The 21024-nt window shown below is 43.6% G+C and overlaps 1 protein-coding gene across 5 annotated transcripts in view; it reads left to right on the top strand.

The window, feature by feature from the left end:
* Positions 1 to 21024, top strand: part of patj (PATJ crumbs cell polarity complex component) — a 202823-nt gene that overhangs the window by 15839 nt on the left and 165960 nt on the right. For all 5 annotated transcript variants that reach the window (XM_038698650.1, XM_038698651.1, XM_038698647.1 and 2 more), the window contains exons 7-12: positions 6778 to 6906; positions 11842 to 12090; positions 12299 to 12401; positions 14895 to 14983; positions 17218 to 17347; positions 19278 to 19403. In XM_038698650.1, coding sequence (XP_038554578.1) covers positions 6778 to 6906; positions 11842 to 12090; positions 12299 to 12401; positions 14895 to 14983; positions 17218 to 17347; positions 19278 to 19403 — 826 coding nt within the window. The remainder of the gene's footprint in view (positions 1 to 6777; positions 6907 to 11841; positions 12091 to 12298; positions 12402 to 14894; positions 14984 to 17217; positions 17348 to 19277; positions 19404 to 21024) is intronic.

The raw sequence follows: 21024 nt of genomic DNA, 5'->3' as shown, positions 1-21024 counted from the left end.
CGGCTCAGCAGAGCTGCATGCAACGTTATTGTTCATCCGCGTCCACCTTAACTGAGCTAAACTGTACGGCCCACGTATCGGGCCCCCTACCAACCAGGGCCCTGGGGCGGCCGCACCCACGCTATCTCCACTTATGTGTCTAAGGATGAACACTCTGTTAACCAGCCGTCAGTAGCTATCCGCGATCATCGTCAGACAAAATGACCAAATCCAGCAGCTCTGCTGAGAGATCGGCTGTAACACGAGTGATCACAGAAAGTTAGAGACAAGTAAAGGTTTGAATTGAATTGACAAAATACGTTATAAGTTATGGAAGAATAATAAAGACACAAGTCTTGAACAGTTTTTGTCTGGGAGGAGTCGGCCACAATCTTCCCTGCTCGCCTCAGAGTCCTGGAGGCGCACAGGTCCCGAAGTGATGGAAGATTGCAGCCAATCACCTTCTTACAGAGCGAATGACACGCTGCAGCCTGCCCTTGTCCCTGGCAGTGGCAGCAGCGTACCAGATGGTGATGGAGGAGGTGAGGATGGACTCAATGATGGCGGTGTAGAAGTGCACCATCATTGTCTTTGGCAGGCTGAACTTCTTCAGCCCCTGCAGGAAGTTCATCCTCTGCTGGGCCTTCTTGGTGAGGGAGGTGATGTTCAGCTCCCACTGGGAGATGATGGTGCCCAGGAAGCGGAAGGAGTCCACAGTGAAATAGTTTACTGTGACGGACCGGCTCAAAAGCCTGACATGATTGATCACACAGCAACAACAACGGGCTGCAGCAACGGTACTATTACTTTATTTACAACAACTTAAACATTTACTTAACACAATTACTCAAATAAAGCCGTGTCGTGTGGTAATCAGTAAGTCAGTAGTTTCTGCAATAATGAGGAGCGAGGAGTAGAGAGAACTGCGTCTCCCAAAGTGCAACAGGTAAGATGTGCTTTATATATGGAGAACACCGGGGCCCAGGTGGCTCCAATACATGTTGTTGACGACGACCCCGCCTACTGAAACCTACTACAGAACACGCATAAACACTCCACAACCTAATGGAGACGAGGACGTCCTGGGGACGTCGCATTACAGACAAAAACAAGAGAAAACAACGCCCACCAAACTTCCGCTGCGCCATCATCCTGGACGAACACGCAGTAGATGTTGTATTTTCAGAGTAGGCCGAAGAATCACCAGCACTGTAGATGTTAAGTTATTGGACCAAAGACACGAGAGGACGTGAACATGTTTGAGAACTTTGGCATTTAAATGAGCAAAAGAAAAAGATTCCAGTAGGAAAAACGACGTGGTGACAAACTGGAGCAGGTCTGGACTGTTAATGTGAGCTGAGGATCACAGGTTAGCTTCAGCCGTAATGATTCTGCCCGGCTCTATTGTCGGGTCATTATCACACAGAATTACACTGTCCCCCTTGTTTGTTACCCTCCTCCTCCTCCGGGCTCATTGGATCCGGGCCACGTCCTGCATACCAAGGCTCCAATCCTCCTGCTTTTGTTTTATTCATGTCCCGTTTCTATCGAGGTCACGTTTAATGGAGCTGTGGGCATTAAAAACACAGCTCTGGCTGAGATTTTATTGCTCATCGTCTGGCCTGGCTAACTATCCGTCTCCCAAAGCCAAGACTCCTCTGCCGGGGAGATGCAGGTGGCTCTGACCCGCCGTTCACAGCTGATATGTTGTCCTGGCTTCGAACTCTTCAGCTGGAATCGACCCAATGCCGGTACAGGAAACTGTAACTGTAAAGTCACTCATAAAGACGCGAATAAATCAGCGAGTCAGATATGATTTTACAGCTTTTGTCTTGTTAGTGAATGTTTTCCCACCCTCTGATTAGGACGGTGTGTTGGCGGATTTACTTACTTTAAGTTTAGGCTTAATTTATGGCTCTCCTAAAAATGATGAGAAGCAGAAAGAACAGAGATAAAAACCCAACAGATTGCACAATTAAGGGAACCTGAAGGGGCCTTTTAAAACCAAGAGGACATGAACTAAAGAACAACTGGATAAAGTTTCTAAATGTTCCTGTGAAGTCCTCTCAGTCATCCTGCTCACATGTCATACATAAAAATGTTTTTCTCCCAGTACGCATCTCTGCGTATCGCTGAAATGTGAATATTGTCTTTGCTCCTCTAAGACCATAAACTGAATATTTTTGGGTTGTGGACAAAATAAGACATTTTAGGAACGTCACCTTAAACTTTGGGAAACACACATTCTCTGGACCTAACAACTGATCAATTAATCGAGAAAATGGACACATTTCCAGTTTGGTGTTAAGCAACAAAAGTCCGCCACCAGATTGGTGTTGCGATTCAGTGGTGCATCAGGACTCGCCGTGTCTGCCGCATGGTCAGGATATTTGGAGTTTAACTTTATTGGTCACTTCTGCTGTGGGCTGGGCGATACGGCCAAAAATGTTGTCACGATTAAAACATTTCATATCATTCGATATCGATAATTATCATGATGTATGTCAAATCATTATTTCTTTCAAGTTTAAAGGCCGATTTTTGCCCCTAAGTGAAAATTGAAGAAACCAGAAGGTCAAAACTTTTCTTTAAGGACAGGACACTTGATGCCAAACAGTGGATCACTTAACAAATCTGAGGTGGAACATTCAAAACTATTATGATAAAATCTGTTTTCAACAAATATGATTAGTTAATCTTTTTTCAGGCCTCTTTTTTTTTTCCCAACAAAATAAATATTTTAATAGAAAATTAAGTGCTAATTTGTCCGTGATTCAAATGAATTAAAGCAAATATTTATTGACAATATATTATAATATTTATTATATTGTTGTTGAGGAAAATTATATTGCGATAATTACCATTGTTTTATTGCCCAGCCCTACTTCTGCTGTCTGTTACTGGAGCCAGAAAATCCTAATTTTCAAGGAGGAAGGAGAAGGAAGCCTGGGTGGAGCTGCGATGGATGATGAAGCGTGATGTAGTATAGAGAATCCCTTCCCTCACATACACGACTTTTGGGTGTGTGTTCTTTTGTCGTTACATATTTTCAGTCTTGTACTTCGACAGTTTTACGACAATGTGCGACTCAAACTGACAAACATCATGTGTGTAATTCAGGACACAATTCAAACGGGATTTAAACATTAGCTGTGTCTCGCCGAGCAGAACCAGAAGAAATCCAACACCTTTTACTGTAGTAAACTACCTGCAGTAACAGATCCTCTCCTGTGAAAAGAGTGAACTTTTGTTGGAGAGCGAAGCGTCAAGCGCATTCAGTGTGATCCGACTTTATCAGGCAAACGGCCTCGTCCGGCGTCCTGGGATCAGCCCATGAGGAGGTTTGTTTCATTAGACAGAGGGAGACCTCCTCCTATCAGATCAGAGCTGTAATAAGAGACCAGGGCCACCTGTGATTAAAGCCACTTCATAAAGACAGCCTGTGTGTGTGTGTGCACGCTGCAGCCTCTCATTGATCAGCAGCTGGTATCGGAGAGGAGGAAGTGCTCTCGGCTTGTAATTACCTGCTGAGCTTCAGTAATGAACTTTCACCTCAGGACAGATAGCCAGCAGCTCTGTGAGGCGGCTGCTGAGCTGCCCAACACATTCTCAGGCCCAACTCGTCACACACGGATGCCTGGTAAACACCCTTTGGCGTCGCTTTTTAGAGTTTTTCGGGCTCTGCAGTCAAGTTGGCAATAATAAATGTGCAATTTCCAGTCAGGCTTTCAAAAATAAAACTACTTAACGTTGTGAAATGTCGCAATTTGGTTAAGTTTAGGAAAACTTAAAATATTCAATGTTTTTTTTCACACGGGAAACAAACACCGGTCTCTTGAAGTCTGGTTTCTGGCCCACCGTCCACCCCAACCAGCTCTTTACTCAAACTTTATTATTAAAGGTTCATTGTGTGAGATTTAGTGGCATCTAATGGCGAGGGTTGTGTATTGCAACCATCCGTCCAGTCTACCACTGCCCCCTAAAGAGCTTCTTCAAAGAGCGCAGGACAGCTATGGTGGCTGACAACAGCACAAAAGGTGTCTCTTCTGAGACAGCAGAGAGTGGCCAGTCAAGAAATGAGGTTTCTTTAGGTAGATTTATTAAGAAATTACATTTACTGAATTATTCACTAAAACCATATGTTATTGTGACTTGGCCACTGACAGATAACATGGAAACACTGTCACTGTTTCTGCACCACAGTCCATTATAAACCACATATTAAATAAAGTTTATACAAACACTGACAAGGGAAACACATTCGTGCTCTGTGATTATGGACACTCGCCAAAACTGCCCGGCAGCAATAATATCTGGCCCGCTGCCAGATTACGGTGCTTTGATAGCGGTAAAAAATATAAATGTATGATAGGGGTGCTGAAATAGAGTTCAGTCAACTGTTACTCACATAATCACTTCCTCTGTAGTGGTTTTGTCTACAAAATAAATAATTGTTTACTGTAATACAGTATTGGAGTTGAACTGAGCTTTTACTTTGAAAAATTCTGAACGTCATTAAAAGAGTCAGTAAATACCGAAACAAAAACAGTGCAGCACATGCTGTGATCTGAGAAACATTCGCTGCAGAATCCATTTGTTGAAGAGAGGGGGAAAAAAAAAAAAGAAAAAAAGTTAGCCCAAGGTGGGATCAAACACTCAACCCTTGGATTGAGAGTCCTGCACCTTGCACCAACTGAGCTAACTGAATAGTATGCCTTATATTCTCATCCACCATGTAATGGTTGAAAATATTGCTCCGATGCAAAACTTATTTGCCGACCGCTGCAGTATATTACTACTACTTCTTCTAACGTACGTATTTAACGCAGTGATGAGTGTCTGCACTGCCTGAATTCTACCAGAAGTAGAACAAGAGAACGTAGCGATGAAACGCGCTCTTTAGCGCTGTTTGTCCGTTTTCAGCTACTGTAGAAACATGACATGCAACGTGGCGACGTCCATGGAAGGGGGGACCCGCAGTTATGTAGATATAAATGTCTCATTCTAAGGTAATAAAAACATAACGGTTCATTATGTAAGGTCTTTACACACCATCTTTATATTGCATTTCTGTCAATAAAGCCTAAGACACACTGAACCTTTAAATATTTTAAACCTGCCTTTAGGGTTCAAAAGTGACACTACACTTTCCCCCAGTGTGTTACAAAGTGACGGCTAGAGGTCTTGACCATGTGAGAACTGGTTGAGCTGCCTGCGCACAAAATATAAATAAAAATAAAATGATCAGAAGTGTTTAAAATCATTGATGCACGAATCGGTTTTAAATTATCCTGGTTTGACTCATTGATCTACTGATAGAAATAATTTGATCAGATTGTTCTGCTTCCATCAATAACTGTACAAGATTCTGTGAATCAAATGATTTCAGCCCATTAACGTTCATCAGGTTTGGTGGTAGGTGGCTTGAATGTCAAACAAATCAGAAACATTAAACATTAAAGAACATAAGGCAAGACAAATTTATTTCTATAGCACAATTTATACACAAGGCAGACTCATAGAAACAGCATGTTGTACCATAAATACATTTTATAAATATAATATAAAAGAGTGCATAAAATTACATTAAAGAAAAATAGAAAAATAAAATCAAGACCTATTTGATCATTTAAAAAGAATAAAATCAAAATGTAGTGCAAAGTTTTTAGCCTAGCAGAAGGCACAGGTGAACATGAACGTTTAATGACGTTAACATCAGTTATCTTCGGTAACGTTAGCCGCAGTGACGTTGGCTTCAGTTATCTACAGTAATATTGGCTTCATTTAGCTTTAGAAACGTTAGCTTTAATTTCAATTAGCTTCAGTGATGTTAGCTTCCGCAACATTTGCTTCTGTAATGTTCGCATCAGTTCTGTTAGTGACTTTAGCTTAAGTGACTTCAGTGACGTTAATTTCAATTAATCTCAGTGACGTTACCTTCCGCAACTTTAGCTTCTATAATGTTAGCATCATTGAAGTTAACTTCAGTAACGTTGGTTTTAGTGACGTTGGCTTCAGTGAGTTCAGTGATGTTAATTTAAATTAGCTTCAGTGATGTTAGCTTCCGCAACGTTAGCTTCCGTAATGTTAGCATCAGTGACGTTAACTTCAATTAACTTCAGTGACGTTGGCATCAATTAACTTTAGTGACGTTAGCTTCAGCGATGTTAGCTTTAGTAACTTTAGCTTCTGTAACATTAGCTTCAGTGACGTTAGCTTCAGTAACATTTGCGTCAGTAAGTTAGCTAGCATTAATGTTGGCTTCAGCTCGGAAAGCTAGATGTCTATAAAGAGAAGTGTAGATGTGATGCATTGTATTATCATGTATGTGTGTGTGTGTGTATATAAAATGTCAGTGAGACTTTTAAATGCTGTTTTGCTGCCTTTCTTGAAAAAGAGATTCTATCAAAATCAAATATCTTCCTGGGTAAATAAAGGTTAAACAAAAATCATCATGCTTTAAAGAAAACCTACGTTATTGTCCTTTTTTTAAAAATCAATCCAAGTGTGTCTCTTTTCTATACAGATTTGGAAAAAGCAGATGAGCAGTCATTGTGAAGGCGTTTACAATATTTGTAAATCAACGCCCAATCAAAAGACTATAGATCAACTGTTTCAGTGGTTTTTTTATTTTATAAAATACACATCTGCAAAACACATGAGGACCAAATGAAAATGTTAGCAGAGTTATTCATTGTAACAGTAAACCTGTTCGACATTGGTTTTGGGCGACAGGGGAAATACAACTGGTTCAGTCAAACACCTCGCTAACGTGTGTCTGCGTCTTCTCGTCCGAAGGATCAGTGGGGTCACGCGGAGGAAATCGAGCTGGTGAACGATGGATCTGGTTTGGGCTTCGGCATCGTGGGAGGGAAGACGACCGGGGTGGTGGTCAGGACGCTCATCCCAAACAGCGTGGCTGACAAGGTGAGTTACAATAAGCTGATGAGCACGATATCAAAATCTCTATCTTGATATTTTGTCTCCTAAATGATCTTTGTTGGGAGTTGCACATGCTCAGTTCCTAGTTAAGGACTACTAGCCAATCAGAAGCAGAGAAGGGCGAGTCAGCGAGAAGCCGGTAAACGGCTCGGGTTAAGCCGTACGTGTTGCCGACCGGCTCGGCAACACGGACTGTAGCGAGAGTTTCAGAGCGGTGAGTTATTAATCTGTATCCATAAAGTTTTAACTGAGCTCTGTCTCTACATCACAGGAACAACTTTCTGTCCACTGACTGCCTGGAGGGTAGCTAGTGTTTGGAAGGGAGAGGAGAGCTGTGTGCTGCAGCTCGCTGTTTCTGAGGGCGTGTCGGAGTCGCCGCTCGGCGAGCGTTATATGAGGCGCGTTTAGCTTGAAAGGGAAGCGGCTGGACTACAAACGAGCTGTTTTCAGTTCAGAGCAGAGTTTTCTGTGGGAGATGGGAACTCACTTTGGGCTTTTTCACTTTGCAAACCTGTTACATGCACAAAAAAAAAATATATATATATATATATATATATATATATATATATATATATATATATATATATATATATATATAAAAAAATTAAATAAAGGAGAGGGGAAAAGCCAAAAAGCAGAATACCACCTCTTTAATTTGTTATTGTGAACAAAAAATTTTTACTAGCTTGCTGCTGTGTCACTAGTGCAGTTTTATCCTCTGTCCAAACAATGAAGCCTGATTAGAGTAAGAGCCAAAGATATCAGTCCAGACATTTAGGTTGAGGAAGTCAGTGCAAGTTGATTTTCATGGAAATTAACTGAGACCAGCGGTTGTAACCAATTTAAAACTGATTGGATCTGGAAAAGGATCAGTTGGATTTTATAGAGGAGATGTTTTGAAGGGCTGCCTGCAAGGTTAGTGTAGTTATGCATTTCACATTAGTTTTTATTTTCGTTTTGACTTTTTGTTTTTAATTTAAGTTTACTTTGAATTAGTTTTTAAAGCGGGTTTGTTTATTTTAGTTTTTGAAAATGCTTATAGTTTCAGTCTGCCGCCATTTCATGCCTTTCGCAGCCATGATGCCAGGCGAGGGGCTGACAGTTAAAAAAACAGGAAGATAAATGTCATATCCACCCATAATAGCAGGCTCATGTCGGCCTTATGAAATAAACTGACATTTTCTCTATATTTTAGTTTATTTTAGTGAGCTTTGCAAAAAGACAATACAGTTTATTTTGTAAAGCCTTGTTTTTGGTTTTATTTTCGTTAAATAAATGGTTAAAAACATCTGTTATTATTAACACTGCCATGTCTCAATAATAAATTTCCACAGCGTTAAACCCATCTGTATAACAACAGTTGTGTCTTTCTGTAATTAAAGGCCAACTCTGTTTTCAGTCACTAATTATTTCCTGCTTTGCTATATATTGATCTGATTTCTTTTTGTGTGAAACATGCTTCACAAACTAACTCGCCTTTTCTTTAAAAAAAGAAAATATACTATTTTTAAATAAAGAGAAAAGAGAAAAAAAAGAGTGTTTGAGGAAAGACGGTCTGCTGATGTTTGGTACAAATATAAATGTATTGTCTCATTAAAAAAAGGAAATATAATATAAAGCCTGATGTGAATCAGAATTTAGTCAAAGATCTCTGAGCTCAGTTACATCCAGGTACACTTTGATTAGCTGCAGCTCTACAGGTCAGTTTAAGGTCTCCCTGAAGAGGAAATGCTGTCTTTGTTATGTGATTTAGGTGAGACTTAAGGCCGCTTTATGTTTTATTACTCCCAGGATGATGATTTAAGGGCTTTACCTTTTAGCAAAGTCTCCATCTCTGGTGACTCGTTCTGGTCGGATGAACATTAAAGACTTGAGCTGTGTTTTAGGACAAAGCTTGTGATGTTTTATGTAAGAAGTTCTATTCTTTTCTGACAATTGATTCACACCTGGACACTTGGATGTGATCTACTGCTCCAACTACTACTAAAAACTAGGAAGCTTAAATGCAGGGTGGATAATAATGAGTGCTTGAGGTTCAGTTAAAGGGGGGAGGAGAACATAAAAGTTTGTAGTAGTCTGCAATTTAGTTCCAGCTCTGTGGGATCAAATAGTGGTCGACCGATATGGGTTTTTCAAAGGCAGATGCCGATATTTAGAGAGCACGTCGAGGCCGATATCACAACAAAGAAAAGTCACACATTATTCCATGCAGAGTAGAATCTAATATACATGTTATTTGAGCCAGTAATGTGTTGTTTCAGATTATTAGAACCTTTATTTAACCAGGAGAGTCGTATTAAAAATATCTTTTCCCAGGGCAACTTGCTGCACAGGTGCAGACAGACGACTCAAGACGCTTTTCCACCAAATGTACTGGGGACTTTTTAGTCCCTAGATCTCTTTTGAAGGAACTAAAAGGTTCCTTCACCCCCACTATTGTGAGTTTCCACAGCGGTCTTAAGGCCTGCTGAGATTAGGCAGATTAACCAGCTAATGTAGGCTGTAGGCCGGCACGCTGTACAAAGTGATGCACAGGCATCATTATTTAGAAACCACTATCCATGAGCAACATTTATAACACAGACAGTTTGGAAGGTTATTACAACATTTCCAGCCAACAAGAGCTGTAGCATCACGTCTGTGTCGCCTGAGCGTCGGAGGAACAGCTGTTCCACTTGTTTTTGAGAGGAGGAGACGGACTTCAGCTCTGTGCAAAAACCTCCTGATTGATGAAAAATTCAAACGACAACTCTGGACTCAGTATTTCGCTTAACTCCATCAGCTGTTCGCTGTAAACACACTGCTGCACGCGGGCTGCGGTTTCCCAGCTACACATTTAATACCGACGTTCGATCTCAGGTGACATCGTGAGACTCGTGCGGCTCTCTGACTGATGGTTGTGATTTATTGGTTTGCAAACAGTGGAAAAGAGAGGAGCAGTCGTAGAAAAACACCGGACATTCTCCAGTTAAAGCCAGTAGCCTCTACTCACCCATTCAGAAATTCACAAGGAGTGATTTTTTTAAATTAAGGTACAGCACATGTGGCTTAAAAGTTAGGGAGTCATCAATTCAAATACCCAGCTATTTATAAGAGCGAACAACCTCTGTTTCACTCCTCCCCACAAGTGACTGAGGGAATAATTTGTGGCATATTCCTAGACTTGTAAAACAACACGAGTTTGAGTTGATCTGCATTAAGAACTGGATTCAGCTAAATTCGGGTATGATGGTATGGTAGATGGCAGTGGTTGGCAATACGCTGCCTGATTACTTTTATAGCGGCAAAAAAATATATAGGCTATAAATATATTGATAGCAGCTGCTGCTGAAATAGATGTCATGCCAGCAACAGTTACTTACATGCATACATCACTTTCTCTTAAGTGACTCTGCCTACAAAGTAAAAACGCAAGAAGGTTTTTTGTAGCAATGCTTTATTATGAGTTTAATTGAGAGATTTTACTTTGAAATGTTCTGAAAGACATTGAAAACAGTGTGTGGTTTGCTTGACACATCTCTGAAAATCGATTCCCCTGAATGAGAAGCATTGAAACGGCTTCTTCATAATCAATTTATTTAACAAGGGAGAAGACAAAATTCGCAGTGTGTAGGGATCAAACGCAAAACCTTCCCGATGGAAATCCTGCGCGCTACTGACTGAGCTAACTACGAGCATGTAAACTAATTGATTTTAGATCATCATTTGACGATATTCTGGCCTGCAATCTAATGGGTTTTAAAAAAGTGGCCCGATACCAGACTTATTTGCCATCCTCTGTTCTGCATTATAATTATCGTGACGTGCAACTCCTCAAAAATGTAACTACACGTTGAGGCGACTCAGACCGTAAGGTAGGCTGGGTAGCCTTGCAATGCTTCCGAGCCGACAGGAAGTGACCGTGCTCTGAAGTAACTTTTTATAAGCGGCCAAACCAGCGCAGTGAATCAATATATTTATAAATGACTCGTTTCGCTATCAGAATGTGATCCATTCTGTCGATAACATTTGAAAAGGCTACACCAGCCGCACGTTTACAATTTTACCCCCATTCACGTTAGCGGAGCGCTAAACCGGAAGTTAGCCTGCACGGCTGGCAACAGTCAACACAGTGGACGCTGTAGCGCAACTGCCGACTAGCGTTTGGGGGTGTAATTGCAGAACGAAGGAGACGCCGACACACAAGTATAAATGCATGGCTACGTGCGTAGCCTAGCATGTAGCCCTGGCGCAGGAGTATAAATCAAGTTTGACTCTGGACACTTTCTGTCTTTCTCTGTGGCCTGTCTTCTTCGTCCCTCATTATTTTCTGTCTCTTCCTCCACTTTGCAAGCCGCACCGTCAAATCATGTCATCTTCAAATGTCCAAAGCGTGACAGTAATAGTCGTCTGCGCGAAACACTGTGTTGTGTGTGTGTGTGTGTGTGTGTGTGTGTGTGTGTGTGTATAGTTGTATGGATTAAATGAAGCATTGATGTTTTTTTAGTAATAAAATTAATTTGAGTTTCTTAATGACTGGTTTAAGCCCTAAACTCACCATAAATTCACCCAAAAAAATCTTTGTCTTTGTTAGAAGAGAGTTCTGAATGAGCTGAGGGTAACCGCAGTTAGACTCTTATTGTGTTGGTTTCATTGGAATGAAAATATGGAAAAGTAGAACCAGTTGGAATTTGCTAAAGAGAAAGAACCGTATTTCTGTTAAAAACAGGAAGACTTATTTATAAAATCCGATCATATATTTATTGAAAAGGGTAAAGACCTGTCTCTAATATAAGCCTGGTTTTCTCTGCAGCAATAAATAAATAAAGACTCTGGGCCACTATTTGAGAATTTACAGTTGTTGAAACTTGAAGACCGACACTTTTTCCTGTAAAGTGATGTATATTTCCCTCTGATTGGCTCTCATGCTCCTCCAATCAGGACGGACGTCTCCGCACAGGTGACTACATCCTTCGCATTGGGGCGACGCCCACCAGTGGCCTTACTAGCGACCAGGTCGTCAAGGTGCTGCAGGCGTGCGGGAGTCACGTGACCATGCTGATAGCTAGGGATCCCCGGGGTCAGAGGTCAACTGCCCCGCCTCCCCCACCACCTCCAAACTCTGCCCCCGTCTCCTCTTTACCCCCCCAACCCCCAGACCTGCCCCCCCAACGTCGACTCAGCAATACGGTAAGCAGCCATGATCGTTACAGAGTTCTCATTTTAGTCCACTAAGTTGTTGAATCATCTAAGAGAAAATCTCAGAGATGAATTTCTGTTTCTCTGCGTCCTCGCCGGAGAAGATGAAGGAGTTTGTTTTCTCTCTGCTTTGTGCTTTATGTGCTGCCGGCTATTGAGGCGGTACCGTCCGAGCTCAAATATATGGTTTGTGTTTCAGCCCAACCTGGAGGGGTATGAGATCCACGAGGTTCCACTAAGCAAGAAGGATGGCCAGAGCCTCGGCATCTCCATCATTGGCTACAACCCCCTGACCAGCCAAGGTAGGACAGGAAGGAACAGTTAAAGCAAAATCAAACACAGCAAGCTAGAAATACATAGAAAACAGCACCACCAGCCCAAATCGGCGCACACAGCTCTTCATTCTAACTCAAAATAGTGGCTGCGGGGGTTTTACCAGGATGCGGGTGTTTTACCAGGATGCGGGTGTTTTACCAGGATGCGGGTGTTTTAGAGTGAAGCGAGTGTTTTGCCGGGAAGCTGCTGTGCGGGTTTTACCAGGATGCGGGGGTTTTACCGTGATGCGGGTGTTTTAGAGTGATGCAGGTGTTTTACCGTGATGCGGGTGTTTTAGAGTGAAGCGAGTGTTTTACCGGGAAGCTGCTGCGGGTGTTTTAGAGTGATGCAGGTGTTTTACCGTGATGCGGGTGTTTTAGAGTGAAGCGAGTGTTTTACCGGGAAGATGCTGTGCGGGTTTTACCAGGATGCGGGGGTTTTACCGTGATGCGGGTGTTTTAGAGTGAAGCGGGTGTTTTACCGGGAAGCTGCTGCGGATGTTTTAGAGTGATGCAGGTGTTTTACCGTGATGCGGGTGTTTTAGAGTGAAGCGAGTGTTTTGCCGGGAAGATGCTGCGCGGGTTTTACCAGGATGCGGGGGTTTTACCGTGATGCGGGTGTTTTAGAGTGAAGCGGGTGTTTTACCGGGAAGCTGCTGCGGATGTTTTAGAGTGATGCGGGTGTTTTACCGTGATGCGGGTGTTTTACCGTGATGCGGGTGTTTTAGAGTGAAGCGAGTGTTTTGCCGGGAAGCTGCTGCGGGTGTTTTACCGGGAAGCTGCTGTGCGGGTTTTACCAGGATGAGGGGGTTTTACCAGGATGAGGGGGTTTTAGAGTGAAGCGAGTGTTTTGCCGGGAAGCTGCTGTGCGGGTTTTACCAGGATGAGGGGGTTTTACCAGGATGCGGGGGTTTTAGAGTGAAGCGAGTGTTTTGCCGGGAAGCTGCTGTGCGGGTTTTACCAGGATGAGGGGGTTTTACCGTGATGCGGGGGTTTTAGAGTGAAGCGAGTGTTTTACTGTGAAGCTGCTGTGCGGGTTTTACCAGGATGAGGGGGTTTTACCAGGATGCGGGTGTTTTAGAGTGAAGCGAGTGTTTTACCGGGAAGCTGCTGCAGGTGTTTTAGAGTGATGCGGGTGTTTTACCGGGAAGCTGCTGTGCGGGTTTTACCAGGATGAGGGGGTTTTACCAGGATGCGGGGGTTTTAGAGTGAAGCGAGTGTTTTGCCGGGAAGCTGCTGTGCGGGTTTTACCAGGATGAGGGGGTTTTACCAGGATGCGGGGGTTTTAGAGTGAAGCGAGTGTTTTGCCGGGAAGCTGCTGTGCGGGTTTTACCAGGATGAGGGGGTTTTAGAGTGAAGCGAGTGTTTTGCCGGGAAGCTGCTGTGCGGGTTTTACCAGGATGAGGGGGTTTTACCAGGATGCGGGGGTTTTAGAGTGAAGCGAGTGTTTTGCCGGGAAGCTGCTGTGCGGGTTTTACCAGGATGAGGGGGTTTTACCGTGATGCGGGGGTTTTAGAGTGAAGCGAGTGTTTTACTGTGAAGCTGCTGTGCGGGTTTTACCAGGATGAGGGGGTTTTACCAGGATGCGGGTGTTTTAGAGTGAAGCGAGTGTTTTACCGGGAAGCTGCTGCAGGTGTTTTAGAGTGATGCGGGTGTTTTACCGGGAAGCTGCTGTGCGGGTTTTACCAGGATGAGGGGGTTTTACCAGGATGCGGGTGTTTTAGAGTGAAGCGAGTGTTTTGCCGGGAAGCTGCTGTGCGGGTTTTACCAGGATGAGGGGGTTTTACCAGGATGAGGGGGTTTTACCAGGATGCGGGGGTTTTAGAGTGAAGCGAGTGTTTTGCCGGGAAGCTGCTGCGGGTGTTTTACCGGGAAGCTGCTGTGCGGGTTTTACCAGGATGAGGGGGTTTTACCAGGATGCGGGTGTTTTAGAGTGAAGCGAGTGTTTTACCGGGAAGCTGCTGCGGGTGTTTTAGAGTGAAGCGAGTGTTTTACCGGGATGCGGGTGTTTTAGAGTGAAGCGAGTGTTTTGCCGGGAAGATGCTGCGCGGGTTTTACCAGGATGCGGGGGTTTTACCGTGATGCGGGTGTTTTAGAGTGAAGCGAGTGTTTTACCGGGAAGCTGCTGCGGGTGTTTTAGAGTGATGCAGGTGTTTTACCGTGATGCGGGTGTTTTAGAGTGAAGCGAGTGTTTTGCCGGGAAGATGCTGCGCGGGTTTTACCGGGATGCGGGTGTTTTACTGGGATGCGCGTGTTTTAGAGTGAAGTGGGTGTTTTACTGGGATATGCGTGCGTGGGTTTTACCCGGAAGCGGCTGCGCAGGTTTTACCGCAGAGGGCTTTTATATTTTCCGCGCTTTGTTCAAACTTAGAACAGGAAAATTGTTATAAGTTGTTCTTCATAGTCTGCAGGTCTGTTTTAAATGCTCCAATAAAACCTGAACTCACTCACACTCTCTCCCCCCCCCCCCCCCCGCTTCAGATGCAGTCGGTGTGTTTGTGAAACATGTCGTCCCAGGCAGCGCAGCAGATCACAGCGGAAACGTCCGAATCCACGACCGACTGCTCGCTGTAAGAACTTGCTCAGAAATGTTTTTTCCTGTCTCATTGATTGAACAAATTAAACCTGATATTTGTACGTGTCATTTACTGTTAGAAAGTCAGACTGCTAATCAGGTGTTTGCTGCAGTGTTTCCTCTAGGATTTTTTTTTCTGCAGCAGAGGCAGTCCAAAATCCCACAACAAAACCACCCCCACTTTGAAAAATTAATTAAGTTTTAAGTAAAAGTATAAAAGTACTTGGTTAATAAAACAAACTACACAAAGTAGTTACTTTGTGTTTTAATATTGTTGTTGGCCAGATACCTTTTTTTGCTATTATAGTGTTTTATCTGCTGAGTATCGTTATTATTAACGTGTACTAGTTATTGAATGCACTTTGCTTGTTGATTATCTCATATTTAGCTATTTCTGTTTAATACAGTTATTTTACTTGTTTTAATCTACATGAAGGTAAGTACTGAGGCAAAGAATTACTGAGGCAAAAACACAGGAGCAGCCCCGTGTTTAATGAAGTAGTAAAGCCTACATATTAGAGGAAGACCTGTGCATCACGCATCTGAAAAGTTATTGTTTGCTGAATAAATAACAGCTGGTAGCCTGAGTGAAAGCCAAGATCAGTTTCACCGGCGACATTCAATTAAATTAATTTACTGTCGGACATCGCTATAAAACAAATGGCAACGAAGCAGAAAATTAAAAGAAAACTATCAAAAGATAGTCAGGCTCTGCACAATGACAATTAGGAATCAGAATCAGTGCAGTGATCATCTGACCTGCATGAGTACTGCTGAGACTAAATGGGCTTTAATACGCCGTTAATGGAAAGTGAAAGTATTTATGCAGCTTTTCATTCCATTCAAAAGGTATTTGCCTACTTTTTTGTAAATGTTTGCATCAGCTCATTAATATCTGGCACAAGCACACCGGCTAAAGCTCTTAGGCGTAACCGTGTGCACACAGGTTGGTGTACCAAACGTTACTATGTGGTTTGTCGGCCCAATTTTTCAGCAGGCCATCAGGAAAACGGTACTCCTGACCCCCAGTAGTGTCGCCGAAAGATTCTACAGCATACCTGTCTTCACTGTCGTGTCAAACTAAAAGCCTTCGCAGAGTTGTATAATTACGACTTCATGACATTTCGTAAAAATCTGAAGCAGCGACGGCGATAACTTTGCAGTGGCAGGCCGCCGCTGCTGAATGTATGTAGCGGAAACCCTGCACTGTACATTTCAATATAACATGTGACCAAGAGGGGCGGAGTTAGACACTTAGCACAGTGGGGGCAGAGCTACATCGTGGGCCCACCTGCTACAAAGACATATTAACCAAGTTTACATGACCCCAGACTCCCTCCGAAAGTCCACAGAGTCCGTCTGCTTCGCTGCTGCCGGAGCAGCCTTTCTACTAAATGTTTGTGCTCACACCAGAGGCGCTGCAGTGCGTCCAAGAAGCGTCGCAGCGTCAGGCAGCAAAGCGCAGATGAACTGGACAGGAAGTCAGACACAGAACCGTTACAGACTACCGATCATATATCAACAATAAACACAGTTAAATCAGACAAATAAGAAACATTTTTACTACGTAGCTACTTAATCATAGTAGAAGCACAAAAAGCACTAATCACCAAATCAACAAAATCTAAACATGTCGGCAAAGTCTGGCTTATTCTGAAATGCTCCCTGTGGTAGCTGCTAGACGCACCCGTCAAGACGAGGAACGAAAGCGAGCCACGGAGAGCTTTGAAGAATGTAGTAGAAACACAAAAAGGACAATTAAAACAAGTCGCTAACGTGGGGCAGAGAGGCTTCCAGAGGAAGTTGACGCCGTAAATAAACCCTTGCGCAGCCTACGCCCCTCCCTTGGAATTCCCATGATGCACGAGGGGGAAGGGAGTTTAAAATGTGCTTCATTTGATAAGAGCTGCTGAATTCTCCAGCGTATCGTCATATACCGTTATTGTTTGTTCGTGTCCACTACAATCAACTGAGCTAAACTTAATAGTCCCCGTAGTGGGCCCCCTACCAGCCGGGGCCTGGGGCGGCCGCCCCCATGCACCCACGCTACCACCGCTTATGGTGACAAATTAAGTTTTCGAGACTTTACAGCCCAACCTGATCTGAGCCCATAGTTGTCCACAGCTCTCCCTGACTTACCTGTCTATCTCCTGTTGTCTCTTCTCGTCTTTCCTGCCCTTATTAATTGTTTTACCCGTCTTTCTCTCTCTCTCTCGTCTGTCTCAACAGTTGGACGGCGTCAGTCTTCACGGTCTGACCAATCAGGAAGTTCTGGAGGTGATGAAGAAGACCGGTCAGACCGTCGTCCTCACTCTGGTCAGAAAGAAACCCAGAACCCTGGAGAGATCCCTGGACAAAGGTAGATGGACGGACCGGAACAAAGACAGCAGACAGTCTGTGTGCCTTGTGATTTAGTGGTTCATACAGCTAAAATTACCACAAAGGGATTCCCACATTAAACCGGGAGCTTTTGGGCCTTTGCCCCCTTTTCCTGGTTGGTAATCCTTAGTCCCATTAGAAAGCGCACTACAGATGAATCTCATACAGGTGTTCATTCACACAAGTATTGGGAAACACCTCTTGATCATTGAAGTCAGGTTTTTCATTCAGTCCTGTTGCCACAAGTGTATAAAATCAAGCACCTTCTGCCTTTACAAACATTTGTGAAAGAATGGCTCGATCTAAAGAGCTGAGTTCGAGTGTGGAACTGTAACAGGATGCCTCCGTTGCAACAAGTCAGGTTGTGAAATTTCATCTCTCCTAGATATTCCACGATCAGCTGTAAGCGGTGTTATTGCAAAGTGGAAGCGCTTAGGAACCATACAAACTCCGCCATGAAGTGGTAGACCACGTAAAGTTATAGAGCGAGGTCGCTGAGCGCTGAAGTGCACAATGAGTAAGAGTCTCGAGTTCCAGACTTCCTCTGGTATTAACATCAGCACAAAAACTGCGTGCCGGGAGCTTCACCACAGGGTTTTCCATGGGCGAGCAGCTGCATGCAAGCCTTACATCGCCCAACGGCAAGCGTCGGATGTGTGAATTACAAACGCCACAGGACTCTGGAGCAGTGGAAAAGTGTTCTGCTGAGTGACGAATCGCGCTTCTCCATCCGGCAGTCTCATGGACGAGTCTGGGTTTGGCGACTGCCAGGAGAAAGTTACCTGACTTGACTAAAAAGTTTGAATAGAAGTCCTTCAGTCACCCTGAAGGGAAAATTAATGTCTCAGCTTTCCAAGACATTTAGGAAACTTCTATGCTTCCAACTTTGTGGGTACAGTTTGGGTTTGACACTGATGTTGGACGAGTTTCCTCTCGTCCAACATCAGTGTCTGACCACACAAATGCTCTTGTGGATTAATTGGGGGAAAAATTCCCACAGACAAACTCCAACATCTTGCAGAACGTCTTCCCAGAAGAGCTGCAAAGGGGGACCAACTCCATATTAATGGCTTTGGCTGTCAAATTAAGCTCCTGTAAGGGTAACGTGGAGGTGTGTCCCAATACTTTTGTCCATATAGTTTTCATATCAGGCTAAAATGTAGTATGGCTTTCTCTGGGTTTTCTTTCAAAGTTCATGATATTAAAGCAATAATCTGCTGCTGTGAGAGAAGTTAACTCTGTGTGAAACTTCTCAGAGCTCTGCTTCCCTATTTCCTGTCTGAAGCCTCTCTGCCTCTGTCCTCTCACCCAGATTAAGATGACAAATTTGTTTACAACTCGGTGTAATTTTCCCAAACTCCCCACAGAAAGCCTGCGATGCCTCCTCCACCAGCGCCCAGAGAGATTAATACCCCGGGTTCAGGGTCATTTTTTGTCTTGCGATCGGCCGGCAGCCTGCACTGGTCAGCCTCCGGGCCAGAGAGAAACAAGTGATTTTTAAAAAAGCAGAGGAGTGCAGGGCTCTTATCTCCTCCAGACGTCTTTTTATTTCATTACTGAGAAAACACAGAGAGCTGGAAACCAGCTGAGTTCAGTCTGCAGTCTGGAGTTTTGAACTTCTTATATTCTGGTCATTTCTGTTTCCCTCTTATCTGCAGATACTCGCGATGAGTTATGAAGAGCCTGACAGGAAAATAAACATTAATTTTTTATAGATTACCGGCAGTAGTGATGAGTCAGGAGGTCAAAGGTCAGAGCACGCTGTACCCTCTAAGGGTGAATCGGACAAATGGAAGATGGAGAACGCTTTCACAGTCTCTCCTGGAAGATGTTCATGTCATGAATACTGAAAAATGGAAGATATTTGAAGAAATATTCTTATGTTTCTGCTGTTTGTGTGTTTGTGTCAGTGGAGAGGGAGTCATCTCGTGTGTCATTCAGGAGATCGTTGGAGGTCAAGTCTCGCTCATCTGGGTTGGACTTTACGACGCCAAAACTGGAACCAACGTACCCAAACGCAGCACAGCTAACAAGGGGTGAGCTCATACCAGGGTTTCTTTAAAAAGGCTCCATAAATCATCTGAATTTGAGTCTTAAATATAATTTTGACACGCCTTAGAAACTGACTGGATTGTGAAGTTAATGCTACTTTTATAAAGTTCAAACTTCAGTCTTGCTTTTAAATGTGTTTCTGGTATAAAAAAGAAAAGAAGTACTGATCATGCTGTAACAAATCAAGCTCTGGGGGGTCTTTACTGCTGCAGGGGGGTCCACACTGCCAAAAATAACTACTACAAGCAAATAAAGTCTTGATGAAGTTGAACTACAAAACGCAACCAACATGGAACCAATAACCACCAATACAAACTGTGTGATCCCAGTCAGAAGCTGCGTTTCCATGAAAATTACCCGAGCCTTTTACTACCAGGATTGACTTTTTAAGGAACTAAAAGGTTCCTTCAGCTGATTGTTGTGTGCGTTTCCTCCGCGGTCTAAAGACCTGCGAAGATTAGGCAAATTAACCAGCTGACGTAGGCTGTAGGCTGTACGCCCTCCAAAGCGATGCACAGGCGTCATTATTTAGTAATGAAATAATGAAAAACTACACTCACCTAAAAAGATTATTAGGAACACCTGTTCAGTTTCTCATTAATGCAATTATCTAATCAACCAATCACATGTTGCTTCAATGCATTTAGGGGTGTGGTCCTGGTCACGACAATCTCCTGAACTCCAAACTGAATGTCAGAATGGGAAAGAAAGGTTGTTGGTGCCAGACGGGCCGGTCTGAGTATTTCACAATCTGCTCAGTTACTGGGATTTTCACGCACAACCATTTCTAGGGTTTACAAAGAATGGTGTGAAAAGGGAAAAACATCCAGTATGCGGCAGTCCTGTGGGCGAAAATGCCTCGTTGATGCTAGAGGTCAGAGGAGAATGGGCCGACCGATTCAGCTGATAGAAGAGCAACTTTGACTGAAATAACCGCTCGTTACAACCGAGGTATGCGGCAAAGCATTTGTGAAGCCACAACACGCACAACCTTGAGGCGGATGGGCTACAACAGCAGAAGACCCCACCGGGTACCACTCATCTCCACTACAAATAGGAAAAAGAGGCTACAATTTGCAAGAGCTCACCAAAATTGGACAGTTGAAGACTGGAAAAATGTCGGCTGGTCTGATGAGTCTCGATTTCTGTTGAGACATTCAGATGGTAGAGTCAGAATTTGGCATAAACAGAATGAGAACATGGATCCATCATGCCTTGTTACCACTGTGCAGGCTGCTGGTGGTGGTGTAATGGTGTGGGGATGTTTTCTTGGCACACTTTAGGCCCCTTAGTGCCAATTGGGCATGGTTTAAATGCCACGGCCCACCTGAGCATTGTTTCTGACCATGTCCATCCCTTTATGGCCACCATGTACCCATCCTCTGATGGCTACTTCCAGCAGGATAATGCACCATGTCACAAAGCTCCAATCATTTCAAATGGTTTCTTGAACATGACAATGAGTTCACTGTACTAAAATGGCCCCCACAGTCACCAGATCTCAACCCAATAGAGCATCTTTGGGATGTGGTGGAACGGGAGCTTCGTGCCCTGGATGTGCATCCCACAAATCTCCATCAACTGCAAGATGCTATCCATCAATAT

The sequence above is a fragment of the Micropterus salmoides genome, unplaced genomic scaffold (genome assembly GCF_014851395.1).
Source record: "Micropterus salmoides isolate LMB-PRFRI ecotype aquatic unplaced genomic scaffold, ASM1485139v1 Ms_hic_scaffold_5, whole genome shotgun sequence".
Lineage (NCBI taxonomy): Eukaryota > Metazoa > Chordata > Actinopteri > Centrarchiformes > Centrarchidae > Micropterus > Micropterus salmoides.
This window is presented reverse-complemented; position numbering and strand designations above follow the sequence as displayed.